The sequence below is a fragment of the Anabrus simplex genome, chromosome 3 (genome assembly GCF_040414725.1).
Source record: "Anabrus simplex isolate iqAnaSimp1 chromosome 3, ASM4041472v1, whole genome shotgun sequence".
NCBI lineage: Eukaryota > Metazoa > Arthropoda > Insecta > Orthoptera > Tettigoniidae > Anabrus > Anabrus simplex.
In genome coordinates, this window is record NC_090267.1 from 68,699,011 (window position 1) to 68,717,578 (window position 18,568).

Sequence of the window (18,568 nt, forward strand, 5' to 3'; positions counted from 1 at the left end):
GGATTGGAATGGTAAAGGAGCTACCACAGTCTTACTGAAGGGAGCGTACATATCCCTTCCTCAGTCATAGATGCAACGCACAGCACGCCCGACCGCACATCCGACCAGCTACATGAGTCTGCAAAAGGCCGCGTCATCGACGCATTGCTCCCCACTTGGACCGTTCTGAATACATTATGCATCGGTGCTGGCCACGCGTCGCCGGCCCCGCAGTCTAGGGGTAGCGCGCCTGACTTTCACGCGGAGGCCCCGGGTTCGATTCCCGCTAGGTCAGGGATCTTTACCTTGTCCTGGGGATTGGTTCAAGGTCCACTCAGCCTACGTGATTACTGATTACAATGAGGTGCTCTCTGACGGTGAGACAGCGACCCCGGTCTAGAAAACCAAGAATAACGGCCGAGAGGATTTGTCGCAACGAACATGCGTCACCTCGTCATCTGCAGCCCTTCGGGCTGAACAGCTGTCGCTTGGTAGGACAAGGCCCGTCAGGGCTGTAGTGCCATGCAGTTGGGGTTGGCCACGCTTGTACAGATAGCAGAACAAGATATGTCGTTGCGGCGTTCCTTACGACTTCCACCATGAAGACCTGAGCATCGCCGAGCACGTTTGAACTTCTGCCAGGAACGTGCAGCACGACGAGCCACGGTTCTGTCTTGATACAGTGCAATGATTCAAGCTGCACTGTAGAGAGGTACACCGGCTCAACGAGAGGTGTCATTTCCGACGATTCCGATTCATCATTGCTGGTGACTGAAAGAACCCTGATGGCGCGACAATAAGCCCAGGGAATTCTGCGACCGTATTTGCTTTCCTTCCCGGTGCAGTTCAACAACCCCATTTTCCAACAGGGTAATGCCCGGCTTCACAACAGCACGGGTATCTCTAACCTGTTTTCGTGATTTCAATATGCTTCCTTGGCCAGCAAGGTCTCTAAAAAGGCTTCTCGCCCATCGAGAACGTTTGGGACCAAACTGGACGGCAACTTCGACCAGCGGAAACGACGGCAGATTTGGAGGATCAGTTGCGCCAGCCGTGGCAGGACCTTCCAGAGGAGAACATCCGACGTCTGTATGCCTCCACGCCCGACCGTTTGAGCCGCCTGTCTCCGTGCAAAGGGTGGTGCAACACCGTACTACTAACGGTACTAAGTGCATCCTGCGAGGGTTTGTTATCCTGAAACAAATGCTAGGTGTGGTGCAACATTTTGAAGTTTTCTTTATACCATGTCCTGTGTCTGTACCCACTTATGTGTCCCTGGGAGGGCTCCTCGCATTTCTTTTGTTGCTAATAAGTGTATATCAGGACCGGAATTAGTCTGTAGTCTAGGAACCCGCACCACAGAAAAGAAATAAAATTTTAAAAATATAGAAATATTAGCAAATTAAACATGTCCAAAGTTAACGACATTAGCTAATAATAATAATAATAATAATAATAATAATAATAATCATCTCGAATAGAAATATTAGCAAATTAAACATGTCCAAAGTTAATGACATTAGCTAATAATAATAATAATAATAATAATAATAATCTCGAATAGACAAATTGCTGGTGAATTTTCTGTTTTCACCCTAACAGAATAAGAAACAGAAATATAGGATAATGATGATGTTTGTTGTCTAAAGGGGCCCTAACAGCTAGGTCATCGGCCCAAGAAATGTAGGAAAGTCGCTTGAAATCAGAATATATAAAAGACAAGTCAATAAAGGATTTTTAATGTTTAATCTGAAGCATCACGCTAGGCCTATATAACAAAGTTTCAATCAATAGCACGTGACCGAGCGAGTTGGCCTTGCGGTTAGGGGCGCGCAGCTGTGAGCTTACATTCGAGAGATAGTGGGTTCGAACCCCACTGTCGGCAGCCCTGAAGGTGGTTTTCCGTGTTTTCCCAATTTTCACACCAGGCAAATGTTGGAGCTGTATCTTAATTAAGGCCACGGTCGCTTCCTTCCCATTCGTATACCATTGTTGCCATAAGACCTATCTGTGTCGGTGCGACGTAAAGCCAATTGTAAAATAAATATAAAAAAAACAGATGCGCATCCAAGGTATATAGAAGAGTAATAGATGTGTATCATATTTTCCTGACTGTACACATATGGTTCATATCATCCTTCTTCTTCTTCTTGTTTTATGACCGCATAGCTTCACTTCAGTCAGTCCGTTGTTCAGGTTTCTTTGAAGGGATTGTTCGGGCTTTGCGGTCCTCCCAGTACTTCCTTAAGACACTCCGACCTTCGTGCCCTTTCCTCATTATTATATCAACATACATATACAGGCAAACCAAAATTAATTGTTTAAGTTTAACTCTTTCCAATTTTAAATATTCACGAACTGTTTGGGGAATTATCGTAAGAGTTTTAGCACTCACCTTTCAAACAAACTGAAAAAAGAATGGGGATATTTCGTACCATACAGAAGGGAGCGAGGGGTGGCGCACTACGTCTTCAGCCCAAAGAACTGCACACCAAATCCGAATGAAAATGAAAACCGGGTCAGGAATGAAATGAATGAATCATATATAGGCTATTAGTACGATGGGGTCGCCACTTCCAAAGTGATTTTTATTAATGACTGATAGATGCTATGAAATGAGAACGGAGAGTGTTGCTGGAATGAAAGATGACAGGGAAAATCGGAGTATCCGGAGAAAAACCTGTCCCGCCTCCGCTTTGCCCAGCACAAATCTCACATGGAGTAACCGGGATTTGAACCACGGTATCCAGCGGTGGGAGGCCGACGCGCTGCCGTCTGAGCCACGGTGGCTCCCGAATCTGATTATACAGTATAAATATAATGTTTACACTTTTTCAATTACGAGATACTACAGGCCCAAACTTCAAGCTGGAAATTCTTGGAACAGAAAAATAAAAGTATTACCATTAGGTGTCATTTTCTTGGTGCAGCGTCAGATAAGTTAACAAGCCTACAATTAAAAACCAAGAGCCTATCACTTGTTGGCTATGAGGATATTAAGCATGTTGCACAGCAACTTTCATTAATCATAAGAGGATTCTTATTCAAAAGTGGCATAAAATGACTCCAATGGGCCAATATGATACCTACTAACGTCCGAAGTATTTTAAAAATAATTGCACAATATATCTTAAATCGTTATTCATTCAGTGTTTATACTGCAATAATATATCTGCAATTAGTATAAAGCAGACTTTAAATTTCTCCACCAATCACACGCAGTAGGCTAAGTGGTGGTGATTATTGTTACTATTGTTTAAGAGGAAATACAACTTGGCAACCATCCTCTATTAACACTAATTAGAGGCGAAACGGAAAGAGCCCGGCAATGCGAAAAATGAAGGTATCGGCAAAAGAAATACAAGGACCACGAAGGGTATGAAATCGAGACTCCATAGGCCTCGAATGTTCTAATGCCGTCGAGGTCGGAAAAGAACAAGAGTTGACCAAAAGAGGTCGGATAGGATAGATGAAAGTGAGAATCCTTGACAAGAAAGTGGAAGCAATGCCAGGACTCAGCTAAGGGTCCCGTAGTCGCCAACCAATGCTCCCAACTAAGAACACCTGGGACCCGTTGTAGTCGGCTCTTACGACAGGTAGGGGATACCGTGGTTGTCATTATATTGCCCCCAGCCACAAGGGGATTGCAGCAGGCTGTCATAACACTGTAGGTGGTATTCGCAACAAAAATTCTGAAAAGTGTGCACGACTGACGTTCAATTTTTATTATTTCTATGCTTGTTAGGTTAATATTGTAATAATATTTATCTGCAATGAGTATAAAACATATTTTGAATTTCTTGAAGTATTGTAATTAAATTTGCCCTTAAAGCACTTCTAAATATCAATCCCCCCCCCAAAATGTACCGGTACCTGAGGTCCAGCGTGGAACAGCTCACATCTTGGACTTACTGGGGTTTACAGTCACTGCTATTCACAAACAAAAATCGATCTAATAAATGAATATTTTTTTATAAATAACAGGTAATATCACTGCAACCCCCTCTAGAGTGCGGCATCGATCTAAATTGTATGTCAGCAACAGCTGTGTCGGTAGCAAGTTTTACTTGGAAATTGTGTATGAATAGTAACCTCGTGTCATGCCCGAAATCTATTTAAAATAATACTGTAATGATTACGAGATAAATATACCTACAAGTGTTAAGGAAAACATAGTATTCTAACAGTTTCTATACAACTACATGAACACGCGGTAAATGTTGACATCTAAAGAAAACCCCAATATTATGATATGTAACACAAACGATACATTTTCACTTCACAGAAGCATTCATTTGCATGCTCAGCTACATACAGACATTTGATTTACAATAGCAAAGAATACTTACTTCAATTATAATATTCGTTCAAGAACTGCCGGAACTTCACTGTCTGACTCAATCCACCATGTGCTTCTCTACCAAGCTTACTGTGTGCATATCTGTCCAGCGGGCACCACTCAAAACCGAATAGCTGACCCACGTGACTCGCTGAAGGAAGGGTGGGGATAGACATGTTCTTGACGAACATAAAGAAAAAAACAAAACAGGGCGACTGATCAACAAGTGTGTGTACATTATATCAGACGCATTTGCTACCACTTCAGTTAGTTGCCGACGGAACTTCCAGGAAGGCAAGGAGGAACGAATACGAGACATGGCTACTGAAGGTGAGTTGCCCTGTTAATTGAAGCTTCTCTTGCTCGTAGCCTTCAGAGTTGTGGTCGACCTTGCACTTGTTAACTCTCGTAGGAAGTGTGAGAAGGAAGAGGACAGCCCACTGTTACTAAGGGGAAGGGGATATTCTTCCGGTGAAGGTTTCAGAGTTTAATTAATTATGCGATACTGAAAATATCTGCGTAGAAGTAGGCTTATACCCGGAGGTTGTTCGGTTCCTCTCTAAATGATTCTACACCATTTAGCGCACTTCTTCTCTCTGCCTTTTATTCCGTCAATTTCTTGAGGTTGGCGATCCATATAGATTTGGCCCAGTTGTACGGTCGGATGCCCTTGTGATACCAACCCTGTGTGGAGGGAAGTATTGACTACTGGGTGTTTCTAAGGTGGTTGGTAGTGTGGTATTATGCTGTATGTGGGGTAAATGAAGATTTGTATTAATACAAACATAAACACCCAAACACCGACTCAGAGCAATGAATCATTTGCGGTTAAAATTCCTGGCCCGGCAGTGAATCGAACCCAGGGCCCTCTGAACCAAAGGCTGACAATTCTGCCAAGGATATAATGCTAAGTCAGTTATTAGTTAGCGAGCCAGTTTGTTCCTTTTTCAGTTTGGACAGTAACTGTTATATACATACATAATCATTATGAACCGTTGTGCCCTTCGGTATTCATTCTGTGTCTGTAGCACCAGCATCAGCCTATAGGCCCCACAAAGAGAGAAAATAACAACATTAGCTTGATTTTTTAGAAAATTACAATAAGTCACTTCATTTTTTTCCAAAAGAAATACAGAATGAATCAACTCAAAGATATGAGAACTTAACACTAGGTCTACTCTATAGTTTAAAAAAAAAAAAAAAACTCACTTCATAAACCATGTGTAAACCCCAAAGCATCTGAAATCTCGGGACCTCCCTCACACAGTATGTAGTAACTTACTCTCTTAACTTTACCAACCATTTTAATAAACCACTTTTGTTACAAAAACAAACACCAACTATTATGTACAGTTTTAAAGTAAATTAAAATATGTTAACACATTGTGTCCATCACTGTGAACAATATTATATACCGTAATATTCTTTCTGTCTTAATCTGCTTACCCTCCAGGGTTGGTTTTTCCCTTGGACTTGGCAAGGGATAACCACCTCAAGGGGAGTGTCCTGCAGCGTGAGACATTGGGTCGGGGGATACAACTGGGGAGGATGACCAGTACCTCGCCCAGGCGGCCTCACCTGCTATGCTGAACAGGGGCCTTGGTGGAGGCTGGGAAGATTGGAAGGGATAGACAAGGAAGAGGGAAGGAAACGGCCGTGGCCTTAAGTTAGGTACCATCCTGGCATTTTCCTGGAGGAAAAGTGGGAAACCACGGAAAATCACTTCCAGGATGGCCGAGATGGGAATCGAACCCACCTCTACTCAGTTGACCTTCTGAGGCTGAGTGGACCCTGTTCCAGCCCTCGTACTACTTTTCAAATTTTGTGGCAGAGCCGGGAATCGAACCCGGGCCTCCGGGCGTGGCAGCTAATCACACTAACAACTACACCACAGAGGCGGACATTACATAATATTATTAAACAAAAATTTAAAAATGTTTAAATTTTTACAAAGACTTAAAAATTCATTTTAATTTATTTCACCTAAAATGGTTAAATATAGCCTAAGTTAGTGGGAAGGCAGGGATGAAATGGCTTCATAGAATAATAAGATTAGCATGGAGTGTTAGTAAGATGCCTTCTGATTGGACAAAAGATGTAATTACACCTATATATTTTAAGCAAGGGAACAGGAAGGATTGCAGGAACTATCGAGGTATCTCACTGATCAGTATACCAAGCAAAGTGTTCACTGGCATCTTGGAAGGGAGGGTGCGATGAGTGATTAAGAGGGTTGGATGAAAACCAGTGTGGTTTCAGACCATAGAGCAGCTGCCACGATCAGATTTTCAGTATGCATCACATAATTGCAAAATGCTACGAGAGGAATAGACAGTTATGTCTATGTTTCATAGATCTAAAGAAAGCATATGACAGGAGTACTGAGGGAAAAGTGTTTGCAGTACTAGGGGCCTATGGGATTAAGGGTAGTTTATTAAAATCAATCAAAGGCATTTATGTTGACAATATTGGGCTGCAGTGAGAATTGATGGTATAATTAGTTTTTGGCTCAAAGTACTAACAGGGATTAAACAAGGCTGTAATCTTTCACTTTTGTTGTTCGTAGTGTACATGAATCATCTGCGGAAAGGTATAAGTGGCAGAGAGGGATTCAGTTTGGTGGAAATGCAGTAAGCAGTCTGGTCTATGCTGACGACCTAGTCTTAATGCAGATTGTGTCGAAAGCCTGCAATCTAATATATTGGAATTTGAAAATGGGTGCAATGAGTATGGGATGAAAATTAGCCTTTCCAAGACCAAATTGATGTCAGTAGGTAGGAAATCCAAGAGAATTGAATATCAGATTGGGGATACAAAGCTGGAACAAGTAGATAGTTTCAAGTATTTAGGATGTGTGTTCTCCCAGGAAGGTAGTATAGTGAGTGAGATTGACTCAAGGTGCAGTAAAGCTAATGCAGTGAGTTTGCAGTTGCGATCAACGGTATTCTGTATGAAGGAAGTCAGCTCCCGGAAGAAACTATCTTTACATCGGACTGTTTTCAGACCAACTACGGTATGCTTTACGGGAGTGAAATCTGGGTGGACTTAGGATATCTTATTCTTATGTTAGTAATAAAAGACATGAAAGTAGCGAGAATGATTGCTGGTTTAAACAGGTGGGAACATTGGCAGGAGAGTATTGGAATGAGGAAATTCAGGTTACGTTAGGAATGAACTCGATGGATGAAGCTGTACGCATAAACCGGCTTTGGTGATGGGATCATGTGAGGCAATTGGAGGAGGATAGATCACCTAGCAGAATAATGGGCTCCAAAATAATGGGCTCCTTTATGGAGGGTAAGAGAAGTAGAGGGAGACCAAGATGACCATGGTTAGACTCAGTTCCTAATGATTTAAAGATATGAGGCATAGAACTAAATGAGGCCAAAGAACTAGTTACAAATAGAGGATTGTGGCGGCATGTAGTAAATTCACAGAGACTGAATGCTGTAAGGCATAATGGTCTATAATGAATATGAATGTATGTAATTTTATCTTCTCTGTTGTGTCTTCTACAAGCTGTGTAAATGAAGTTTTTAAGATCTATGATTCATAAGAAACAACAAGATACACCATCTTGTCCAAGTGAAACAATTGCTTGGTGAGATCTGTGTCGAAGTCAGGCTGAAATGGTTTGGTCGTCTCAAAAGAATGGACCCACAAGGAATAGCTAGAGTGTGGTTTGAGAATGAACTAGGAGGCAAAAGATCAAGAGGGCAGCCAAGGAAGAGATGGATCTAGCATTTTTTTTTTTTTTTTTTTGTAAATCTGATATTTGTTCGGGGCGTCAACCTATAGAGTTCTTTTGCCCCTACTTGCACCATATGATATGAACCTGTGTGTAATTGGAATTGCGGAAGTGTAGAGTGTTGAATGTGAGAAAGGAACATTAAGGACGGCATAAACACCCAGTCCCCAGGCCAGGGATATTAATCATTTACAATTAAAAACCCCTGACCCGGCCAGGAATCGAAACCGGGGCCGCTGGGTGACAGGCGGCCCCGTGGCCCCTTACACCGCAGGGCCGGACATCAGTCAGATTAGAAAAGATCTGGCTGGGCGTGGTCTTGATTTGCAGCAGGTTATGGAAGAAGGCACGTACATGGACAAAAATAAGTGGAGAGTGCTCATTCACTGCACCTGAGTAAAGCCAATTTCTGATCTATTTGCATCCCTTTTTAGGTTATACTGAACCAGTTGTTTCAGAAGTTTTGAGTCCTGCATTCTCATTATGTGTTCAAAGAATCCCAGTCTCCTTGTAGGCATAATATCAGTAAAGGGTTCCAACTCTTTGTACATGACTTTGTTGGGTACTATCTGCCACTGTCCATATTTCTGGTATTTTAGTGGGTTCAAACCCCACTGTGTGCAGCCTTGAAGATGGTGTTCCATGGTTTCCCATTTTCACACCAGGCAAATGTTGGGTGGGACTATAGCTTAATTAAGGCCATGTTTGCTTCTGCCCCATTCCTAGCCCTTTCGTATCTCATCATTACCGTAAGACATATCTGTATGGAAAATTCTAAATTCCCATGGAGGGAATTAGATATTTTTCACCAATAGAGCAAGTCAAAAATGTCAAAAAACATATCAGATGTAAGGCTTTTCAGGCGTTTGCTCTATTAACCAGCGTTTCGTCTTAGGTCTGACACTAGACTCATCAGAGTGGGATGTGTCAGACCCTACCCACTGACGCTGGGGTGTATGCAGGTGAACTTATCAGAAGCCCTTATAAGAGGCACAGTCTGATAACTGCATACGGGAGATGTTAATGACATTTCAGACATATCTGTGTCGGTGTAACATAAAGAAAGTTGTTGAAAAAGAAAAAAAATGGAATAATATGGGTAGTATCTAATATAATAGTTGGGACGGAGAATAAAATCTCTGATAAAGATATCAGCAGTGTATTTAAATTGAAGCCTCTTTCAAATACTAGACAATTATGAGTTAATTGTGGAATATCTAGTTATAAATGTAGAGAGCCAAGAACATAAACTCATAATAGGATATCTCTTTCTACAGAATGGTCGGAAATTACGTGAACCAAGTATATGAGTATTAGAGGGTTGGTCATATTGATGATTAATTTGAAAAAAATAATTTGGTATCTCGTACCTTTCTCATTCGATCAGTTACTGAAGTTAGCCAATCAGATCGTTTCACGGGTGAATTCAAATGGACTTTGTGAGGCAGTGTTGCTAAATCTGCATGTAGCTTGAGAGCACCAATCAAAGAAAAAATCTTTCCAGGGGAAGGATTTGAACACGGACTTCAGAGCTGACAGGATCACGCCATAGCAAGTACGCAAGTACGCTACAGTGACAGTGGCTCAAATCCATAGTGTGTTTGATGCTCATTTCTCAACATCAGCATCTGTTAAGTGATTGGTTTATTTACGGAAATGTTCGTAAGCAGCCGTGTGGCATGGTTGCAGTGGACCGGACTCGCATGCAATGCAAGCAACTTGCAGCTTTAGCAACGCCACCCTAAAAAGCCATTTGAAATAGCCCATGAAGCGAACTGATTGGCTTCTTCAGCAGCTGACATTGGTATCAGGTATCAAATTATTTTTTTCAAATTACTTATCTAATGGTCATATACCTGGTTCACTATGTATCCAACCACCCTGTAGCCTATATGACGTGATTTGTCTCTTGTTTTTATTCCTTTCCGTTACTTAAGTTCTGAATTCATTTTATTGTATCAATGTGCTACTGATATGCTGATTATTGACATAGATCTGAACATTTTCAGTTGAAGGTTACAAACTGGGAGAGTTGGTCATCGAGGGGAAGACAAAGCAAGTATTTGATATATCCAGTTTTCCTGGACATGTGCTGGTGCAGAGTAAAGACCGTATTACTGCTGGTGATGGTGCAAAGGCTCACGAGCTGGAGGGCAAGGCAGCCATCTCAAACCAAACCAATGGCAAAGTGTTTGAGATCTTGAACTCTGTTGGTAAGTACAAATTATGCTTTGGGTAAAAATGTTATTTTCAAAATCATTTCCGCCTGACCTTGAGCACGAGGAGGGAGATGTTTTGGCACATGTCGGAGATGCCTCTTCATTTCTAATAAGTATTTGTACTCGGACTCCTAGGACTTCTAATGATGATACTCGGCTTGGGAACTGGGAATAAAGTCTCCCCAATTCTCAAACCTGTTTGGATGTCATCAATCAATCAGTCACCACTGACATGCATACAGAGCTGGAGCCAAGGTGGCAGATTCCCTATCAATTGCTTATGTAGTCTTTTCATGAATGATTTAAAAGAAATTGGAAATTTATCCTCTCTAATTCCAGTTTTATATTATGATCTTTCCTACTCTTGTACTCTCTTTGAAGCTTCTTGATAAATTTCATGCTGGGTCCTCGTGCCTCATGATTTATTTTTACAGCAGCCATTTTACATGTATTTATGTATTCTACATCTTATTTTTTAAATTTCTACATTTCTTCTGAGCACACCACTGCTAAACTTCCAGAGATTTTACAGGATCCACTGCTATACCATTGGCTTACAATGTACAATATGGACTCTTGAGTTGTTAATTCAGTTTTCCTTGATCTTCTTCTGGCATTGTTGAGACTTTGGTACGTTTAGTTTCCTTATTCTGTTTCAATAAACCCAAGCCAGAATAATGGTTTCCATCCTTTTAAATTTTTGTTACACAGTCCTATTATGTAAAATTGTGATCGCATATTCTTCTGTAGAATCAGGAATTTGAGAGTTTCCATGCCAAGGAGTAAACCGGTAATGAACTTCATCTCCATCATCTCTTTTGGTATTCTTTCCTCCTCATGTCCAAACCATCTTAGTTTACTCCTATCCATTCTCTCATTTAGGTTTTCCATTCTGATCTCTTTTCTCGCATCTTCATTTCTTCATCTATCTTTCCTTGTCTTTCCTATCATACTTCTTAGGTATTTCATTTCACCGGCCTGAATTCTACTCTCCTCCCTACTTGTCATTGTCTAGGTCTCTGCCTTATTAGTCAATATGGGTGTGCATGATACATTTTGTACATTATCTCTTTACACTTCCTTGATACTTTCTTATTCCAGACAAGGTTTCTTACACTCTGGCAGAATGCATTGACCTGTTCTAACCCACTTACTAATCTCCATGTCCAGCCTTGTATTCTGCATTACAGTAATTCACTCCCCAGGTATTTAAAACTGTCAACAGTTTCAAGACTTTGACCACCATTTGTCACAATTCCCTTTCTTTCTCCTCTTGACATCACCATGGTCTTGCTTTTCTCTGTGCTGATTTTCATACCATACTTTTCAATGTTCTTGTTCAGAGCATCAGGTTGGTCATGTACTTTGCTGTTTGCTCTCCAGACCACAATATCATCTGCAAATAGTAATAACTCCATCTCCCTTTGTCTCCTTTACAATTTCATCAATAACCATTAGAAACAAAAAGAGGCAACAGCACACTGCTCTGTCTTAGTCCAGTTTCATTTCTAAACCAGTCTGTCTTTCCAATCAGTATATCACTTGATTTGTGGTTAAGTGTAAGAGAGGGCTATCAGCTCTTAACTTTTCTACTAACAAAGGCATGAATGGATGAATAAATATTAATTCTACTATTCGGGTAAACCTTGATATGTTCATAAATTTGTTTCCATTATATATAATATTATTTCCTGAGTTTTCCTTTTCCTCACCAACAGCTTTCTTCAGTACTTTTAATCACTGAGCATAATTCTACATTGTTTAGTCTTTGCTTTTTCTTTTTTTTCATTCTCTCCATAATTTAAACTTTTTCCTTGAGTTTTTCTCTCATTCTGTCATTCTGCCATGGTATTCATTGTGTCTTATCTTTTCTGATCCTCCAGCACTTACTGTACTTTTACCTCTTGCTCGGCACCTCTCTTTCCATGCCCTAATCTGCACTACTGTGTACAACCGCACTTTCATAATCTCTATGATCAGGTCATGGGTTCCCTACTTGCAAACATAGAGATGTTGCTTGTCATCGCAGTGGCCTTGAGCCATGATTTTGCTACAGATATAGGAATTATTCATCTGTCTATCTCTTTTTTCTCTGCCAACAAATGCACTTATAGATTTTTTCACTACTCTTTAACATTGCCAGTTTTCATCCTGATATTTAATTGTGATAGAAAATAAGTTTGAATTGCAACAGGTTTGTTGTACTCTTATATTAAATCCATGTTACTGTATCTTGAGTTACACAGCTGTGAGCTTGCATCTGGGAGATAGTGGGTTCAAACCCCACAGTCAGTAGCTCTGTAGATGGTTTTCCATGGTTTCCTTGTGACCTTAATTAAGGTCAGGGCCACTTCCTTCCCATCGTCATGATAAGATCTATCTGTGCCGGTGCGACATAGAGCAAATTGTTATATTCTTGAGTTACACACTTATGACTTATGATGAACTCTTTTAGTTATACATGGCAGCACACTATATCAGTATTTGAATGTAATTAGATATGAACATCTTTGTAGGTCTTCGCACAGCATATGTTAAAAGTGCTGGTGATACAGCCTTCATTGCCAAAAAATGTGCCATGATTCCCATCGAGTGGGTGACACGTCGCTTGGCAACAGGTTCGTTCCTCAAGAGGCGACCGGGAGTACCAGAAGGTTATCGCTTCAATCCACCTATTCAGGAGACCTTCTTCAAAGTAAGTATATGTGGCAGGTTCATATGCTAATGATGGGATTAAAATACTGTATTTACTCGTAGATGACATTTGATCTCTAATAACTTTGTGTGGACAGTACAAGGAAGGCTGAGGTTGAGGAGAAGATAACAATGGTTGTGTCATGGATATTCCATCAAAGTACCCTACATTACTTATAAAGCAAAGTGTATTCAGAAAGTATGACATACTCTTTAAACTCAATCACACTCCTAAAATTTCACCTTGGTTATTTGATTTGAGATGGTATATCAAGGGAGACCTTTAGTACCCTTTGTACAGGGACATGCACTGCGTCAGTGATGGTTATCAGTATAAGGGGAAATACAATGAGGTAAGCTAGCCTCATAGTGCTATAGCACTGATGGGCTGATGACAACAACCACCACCACCACCACCACCACCACCATCATCATCACCATCATCATCATCATCATCATCATCATCATCATCATCATTTCATTCACAAAATGAGTAGACAGGTTTTGATGACCTCAATATTTGTTGCCCTTTATTGAAACTCTGTAGCTGCCACCACTAGTGACAGAGTTATCACTTTGCTCATTACTAACAAGACTGATATCAAGTCGAGTCTTAGTCATTCTGAGCCTGCTTGGTAAATTCACTGTGTTTACCATAGGGTTGGGCTGTGGTCCAATGATGGCTATCAGTACAAGGGGAAGTACAACGAGGTAACCAAACCTCATGACATTGTAGCCCTGATGGGTCTTGGTCTATCAAGTGACTGCTGTTCAGCCCACAGGCCTGTAGATAATGAAGTGATGCGTGGTCAGCGCGACAAATTCTCTCAGCTGTTATTCTTGGCTTTCTGGACTGTGGCTGCTATTTCATCGTCGCATAGCTGCTCAGTTATTCTCACATAGGCTGAGTGGACCTCAAATCAGCTTTCAGATCCAGGTAAAAATCCCTGACCTATTCAGGGATCAAACCCAAAGCCTCTGTGTAAGAGGCAGACTTACTACCTCTGAACTGTTGGGCCAGCAAGTGAGCAACAGTTTTCTCTCAACTCTAAAGAAATGGAAGGGTGTGACCCTTTGTAGAACGAGGGTATTGACAAAAGAAAATGAAAGATCTTGAAGGGGGTGAAAAATGAAAGACCTAATACCTTTGGGATTGGAAGACAACAAGTGTCAACTGAATGAGGTCAGATAGAAAAGATGATGTTGAGGAGCATGGTACAAGAAGTGGAAACCATGCTAGACTTGACTAGGGACCTCATAGATGCTGCTACTTGCAGAGAGAGTTAAGATATCTGGGGGGGGGCACATCATTCTTAGCTGCCTTTTACAATGAGGAGGGGTATTCCAAACCTTGTAAAACCTGATATCCTCATACTTCAGGAGAGCAGGGAGAACTTTCGCATTTCTTCTCTTGGATCTGATGCCCTAGATGTTAAGGTACAAAAATCTTTAAAATCAGTTTAGCACTTACAAGCAGAGAAAAACTGGCGGATAACCTGATTTATTTATGTAGTGTATGGCATAACAGGCATCGGCCTCTCACCGCTGGATACCCTGGTTCAAATCCCGGTCACTCCATGTGAGATTTGTGCTGGACAAAGCGGAGGCAGGACAGGTTTTTCTCCAGGTTTTCCCTGTCATCTTTCATTCCAGCAACACTCTCCATTATCATTTCATAGCATTTATCACTCATTAATAAATCACCATGGGAGTGGCGACCCTATTGTAATAACAGCCTATATATGTTTCATTCATTACATCCCTGACCCGGTCAATGACTGGAAAACGGGTTGTAGGTTTTCATTCTTTTCATGGCATAACAGACATTGCTAAAATACAGCATAAAGAAAGAAAAAATGAAAGATAACCTGTCAAATTTAACGACGATGTCGACGACGACCAGTATTAAAGTTATGGACCATAGTTGTCCCTGTAGGTCACTATTCTGTATTGCCTCTTCCAGGATGATAGAGCAAATGACCATAAATTTGTAATCATATCTCAACCCTGCATGAAAGTTTGTGTATTGTAACATAATCATGGGCCGATGTTAGGCCCCTTTAAACAACAAGCATCAACATCATCATGGTCAGTGAAGTGTCAGTGTAATAAGATTCACTCCTTTTTCCTGTGATATTCCAAATATTTTTTTAAATGGAAACTTTTGAGAGAAGAAAAATTGTAAAGCATGGTACACCAAATAAGGAAGGATCATTTAAAGAATACAAAGATACAGGATAGCCTGAGAATGGAGAAACTTCAGGTTGGAATAGAAACGGGCTGAAATGGTATGGCCACATCAGAAGGATGGATGAAACAAGAATTCCAAGAGCAGTGCTGTGATGGACGCTGAATGAAGGAGACCTAGAGGTCCATTAAGGAGAAGCTGGATGCAGAAAGTGAAAGGAAGGAGTGAAGAAGAGTTGTTGATGTTCTGAGAATATTCAGAGGGGAGTGGCAGAGGAACAGATAGAAATGGAGGTCACCGATCCATTACTCGACCCAGCAGGGAGTCGGATAAAGGGAGCTGAAAAGGTAGAACATTTGACATGGAGTCATTTGCCAGAGGTAATAGAATCTCATTTATAAATTCACTGGAAGGTAGACCATGTTTCATTCATTGCAGCTTCAAAAAACTAAGCTTTGTAGATCATCATGGGATGTTTACTTATTATTGTAGGCTTCTAATCAATATTGTGTCCTTGAACTTAATATCTAGTTTCTTATCTTGCTGTGGTCAGCATGACCTCTAGGTCAGCACTGGAGATTGCTGGCTGTCTCCTCTTACAACAGACATTTTGTCGTGCTTATCAGTGGCTGTCTGCTTGGCTTTAGAAAGGAAGCAGCTTCACTAATTAAGAAAAAAGCAGTTCAAAGAAAATCTTTAAAACATGAAAATATTGGTTTATTTAGTTATCATCCCTGCATAGTTTGTTTCTTTCATTGTGCTCATCTTTGCAGAAGTAATGGAATGGGAACATTCAAGTGACACAGAAAATTGTAATTATGAAGAAGGAACATTTGCCAGGGGTGAACACAATGACAAATTAGAGCAGGTGGAGGGAACAATCAATCAATTAATCAGTCAGTCACCACTGATCTGCATTTAAGGCAGTGGCCCAGGTGGCAGATTCCCTATCTGTTTTTTACCTAGTCTTTTTTAAATAATTGCAAAAAATTTGAAAATTTATTGAACATCTCCCTTGGTAAATTGTTCCAGCCACTAACTCCTCTTCCTATGAAAGGATATTTACCCCAATTTCTCCTCTTGAATTCCAACTTTCCTACTTTAAAAAACACCACTCAGACTTACTTGTCTACTAATGTTATTCCATGGCAGCTCGTCTCCTTTCTGCCATGTCCTCCCAGCTCAAACTTTGCAACATTTTTGTAATGCTAATTCTTTTGTCCGAAATCACCCAGAACAAATCAAGCTGCTTTTCTTCGGATTTTTTCCAGCTTTCAAATCAAGTAATCCTGGTGAGGGTGCCTTGGAATCATACTCTAGTTGGGGTCTTACCAGAGACTTATGTGCTCTCTCCTTTACATCTTTACTGCAATCCCTAAATACACTCATAATCATGTGCAGAGATCTGTAGCCTTTATTTACAATCATGTTTATGTGATTACCCCAATGAAGATCTTTCCTTATATTAACACCTAGGTACTTACAGTGATCCCTGCAATGAACTTTAACCCCATCAACACAGTAATTAAAACTGAGAGGACTTTTCCTATTTGTGAAACTCACAACCTGGCTTTTAACCCTGTTTATCACCATACCATTGCCTTCTGTCCATCTCACAACATTATCAAGGTCATTTTGCAGTTGCTTACAAACTTGTAACTTATTTATTACTCTGTACAGAATAACATCATCTGCAAAAAACCTTATCTCTGATTCCACTCCGTGTGTGTGTTTTCCTATATGTATGAGAAAACATAAAGGTCCAATAATACTGCCTTGAGGAATTTCCCTCCTAATTATTACAGGATCAGATAAAGCTCTGCCTACTCTAATTCTCTGAGATATTTTCTAGAAATATAGCAACCCATTCAGTCACTCTTTTGTCTAGTCCAATTTCACTCATTTTTGCCAGTAGTCTCCCATGATCTACCCTACCAAATGCTTTGGACATGTCAGTTGCGATACAGCCCATTTGACCTCCTGAATCCAAGATATCTGCTGTATTTTGCTGGAATCCTACAAGTTGAGCTTCAGTGGAATAACCTTTCCTAAACCCAAACTGCCTTCTATCAAACCAGTTGTTAATTTTGCAAACATGTCTTATATAATCAGAAAGAATGCCTTCCCAAAGCTTACATGCAACCCATTCACCCATTCTCAACCTCCTTTCTGATTGCGACTGAAGTATGACTGCACCAGCATCCAGAGTGTCACAGTTCAACCTTGTAAACAATGGGTTCAACATTGATATCAGTTGTTTTCATTTATTCTTACATTTCACCCCCTCCCCTAGGAGTGCTAGGGGTGTTTTCTTCTAACAGTATTTTTTTTTTTCAGATAGTAAGTCATATGTGTACCAGTACTGTATGAGGGCTATGCTGGAAGAAACACACATACATGCATAATTTTGGTCACTTTGGACCTTTCCTTTTCTTCACCCATTCTCACCCCACTGCTGATTGGGACTGAACTTTGCCTGAAATGGCATCCAGAGTGTCGCCGTTCATCTCAGCGACCCCGGAAACTTTGGATTTGACCCAAATATCGGTCATTTTTTATTATTTTTAAATTTCAACCCTACTCTAGTGGGTTACCCCCACAGTATTTTTTCCAGATAGTAAGTCATACTCCCTGAAGATGGTTTTTCGTGGTTTCCCATTTTCAGACCAGGCAAATGCTGGGGCTGTACTTTAATTAAGGCCACGGCCGCTTCCTTCCAACTCCTAGGCCTTTCCTATCCCATCGTCGCCATAAGACCTATCTGTGTCGGTGCGACGTAAAGCCCTTAGCAAAAAAAAAAAAAAAAAAAAAAAAAAAAAAGTAAGTCATACTTGTATCAATTTGGGTTGAGAGCTATGCTGTAACATACACACATATGTCCATTTTCTTGGTCATTTTGGAAATGTTCTTTTTCACCTTTTCTCACCCCTATGTGAAAGGAGGCTGAACTTGGGACTTTAAAAAAATCTGGAGTGTCACTATTCATTTTAGCGACCCTAAAAAGTATGGCTTCGACACTATTTTCGACTATTTTGATATCTCACCGCCACCCACCCCATACACGTGTTAGGGTTGTCATACCTACACGCACTTTGTCCCCAGATAATAAGTCTCCAGTGTATTAAGTTTGGTTGAAATCACTTCTGTAGTCCAGAAAACTATGGATTCAGCACTAATATAGGTTGTTTTTGGTTACTGTATATTCAACCCCTTTTCTAGGGATGTCTCGCCCCCACAGTATTTTTTCCAGATAATAGGTAATATTTGTACAAAGTTTAGTTGACAGCTATGCTGAACATACACACAAACATCCATAATCTCTTTCACTTTGGCCATTTTATTTTCCTCCCCCCTTTTCACCCCCCTCCCACCTGCCGATTGGGGCTCAGCGTGGACTTAAA

At 40.7% G+C, this 18,568-nt stretch overlaps 2 protein-coding genes across 3 annotated transcripts in view; one reads left to right on the top strand and one right to left on the bottom strand.

The window, feature by feature from the left end:
- LOC136865975 (amidophosphoribosyltransferase) overlaps window positions 1-4,467 on the bottom strand; it is a 155,351-nt gene extending 150,884 nt beyond the window's left edge. Inside the window, exon 1 of the mRNA XM_067142555.2 lies at window positions 4,329-4,467. The gene's annotated coding sequence lies outside the window, so the exon portion shown is untranslated. The remainder of the gene's footprint in view (window positions 1-4,328) is intronic.
- Window positions 4,468-4,493: 26 nt separating this feature from the next.
- Window positions 4,494-18,568, top strand: part of Paics (PAICS bifunctional enzyme) — a 50,169-nt gene continuing 36,094 nt past the window's right edge. For both annotated transcript variants that reach the window (XM_067142558.2, XM_067142559.2), the window contains exons 1-3: window positions 4,494-4,648; window positions 10,076-10,279; window positions 12,802-12,980. In XM_067142558.2, the coding sequence (XP_066998659.1) occupies window positions 4,636-4,648; window positions 10,076-10,279; window positions 12,802-12,980 (396 nt within the window). In that variant the 5' untranslated portion in view covers window positions 4,494-4,635. The remainder of the gene's footprint in view (window positions 4,649-10,075; window positions 10,280-12,801; window positions 12,981-18,568) is intronic.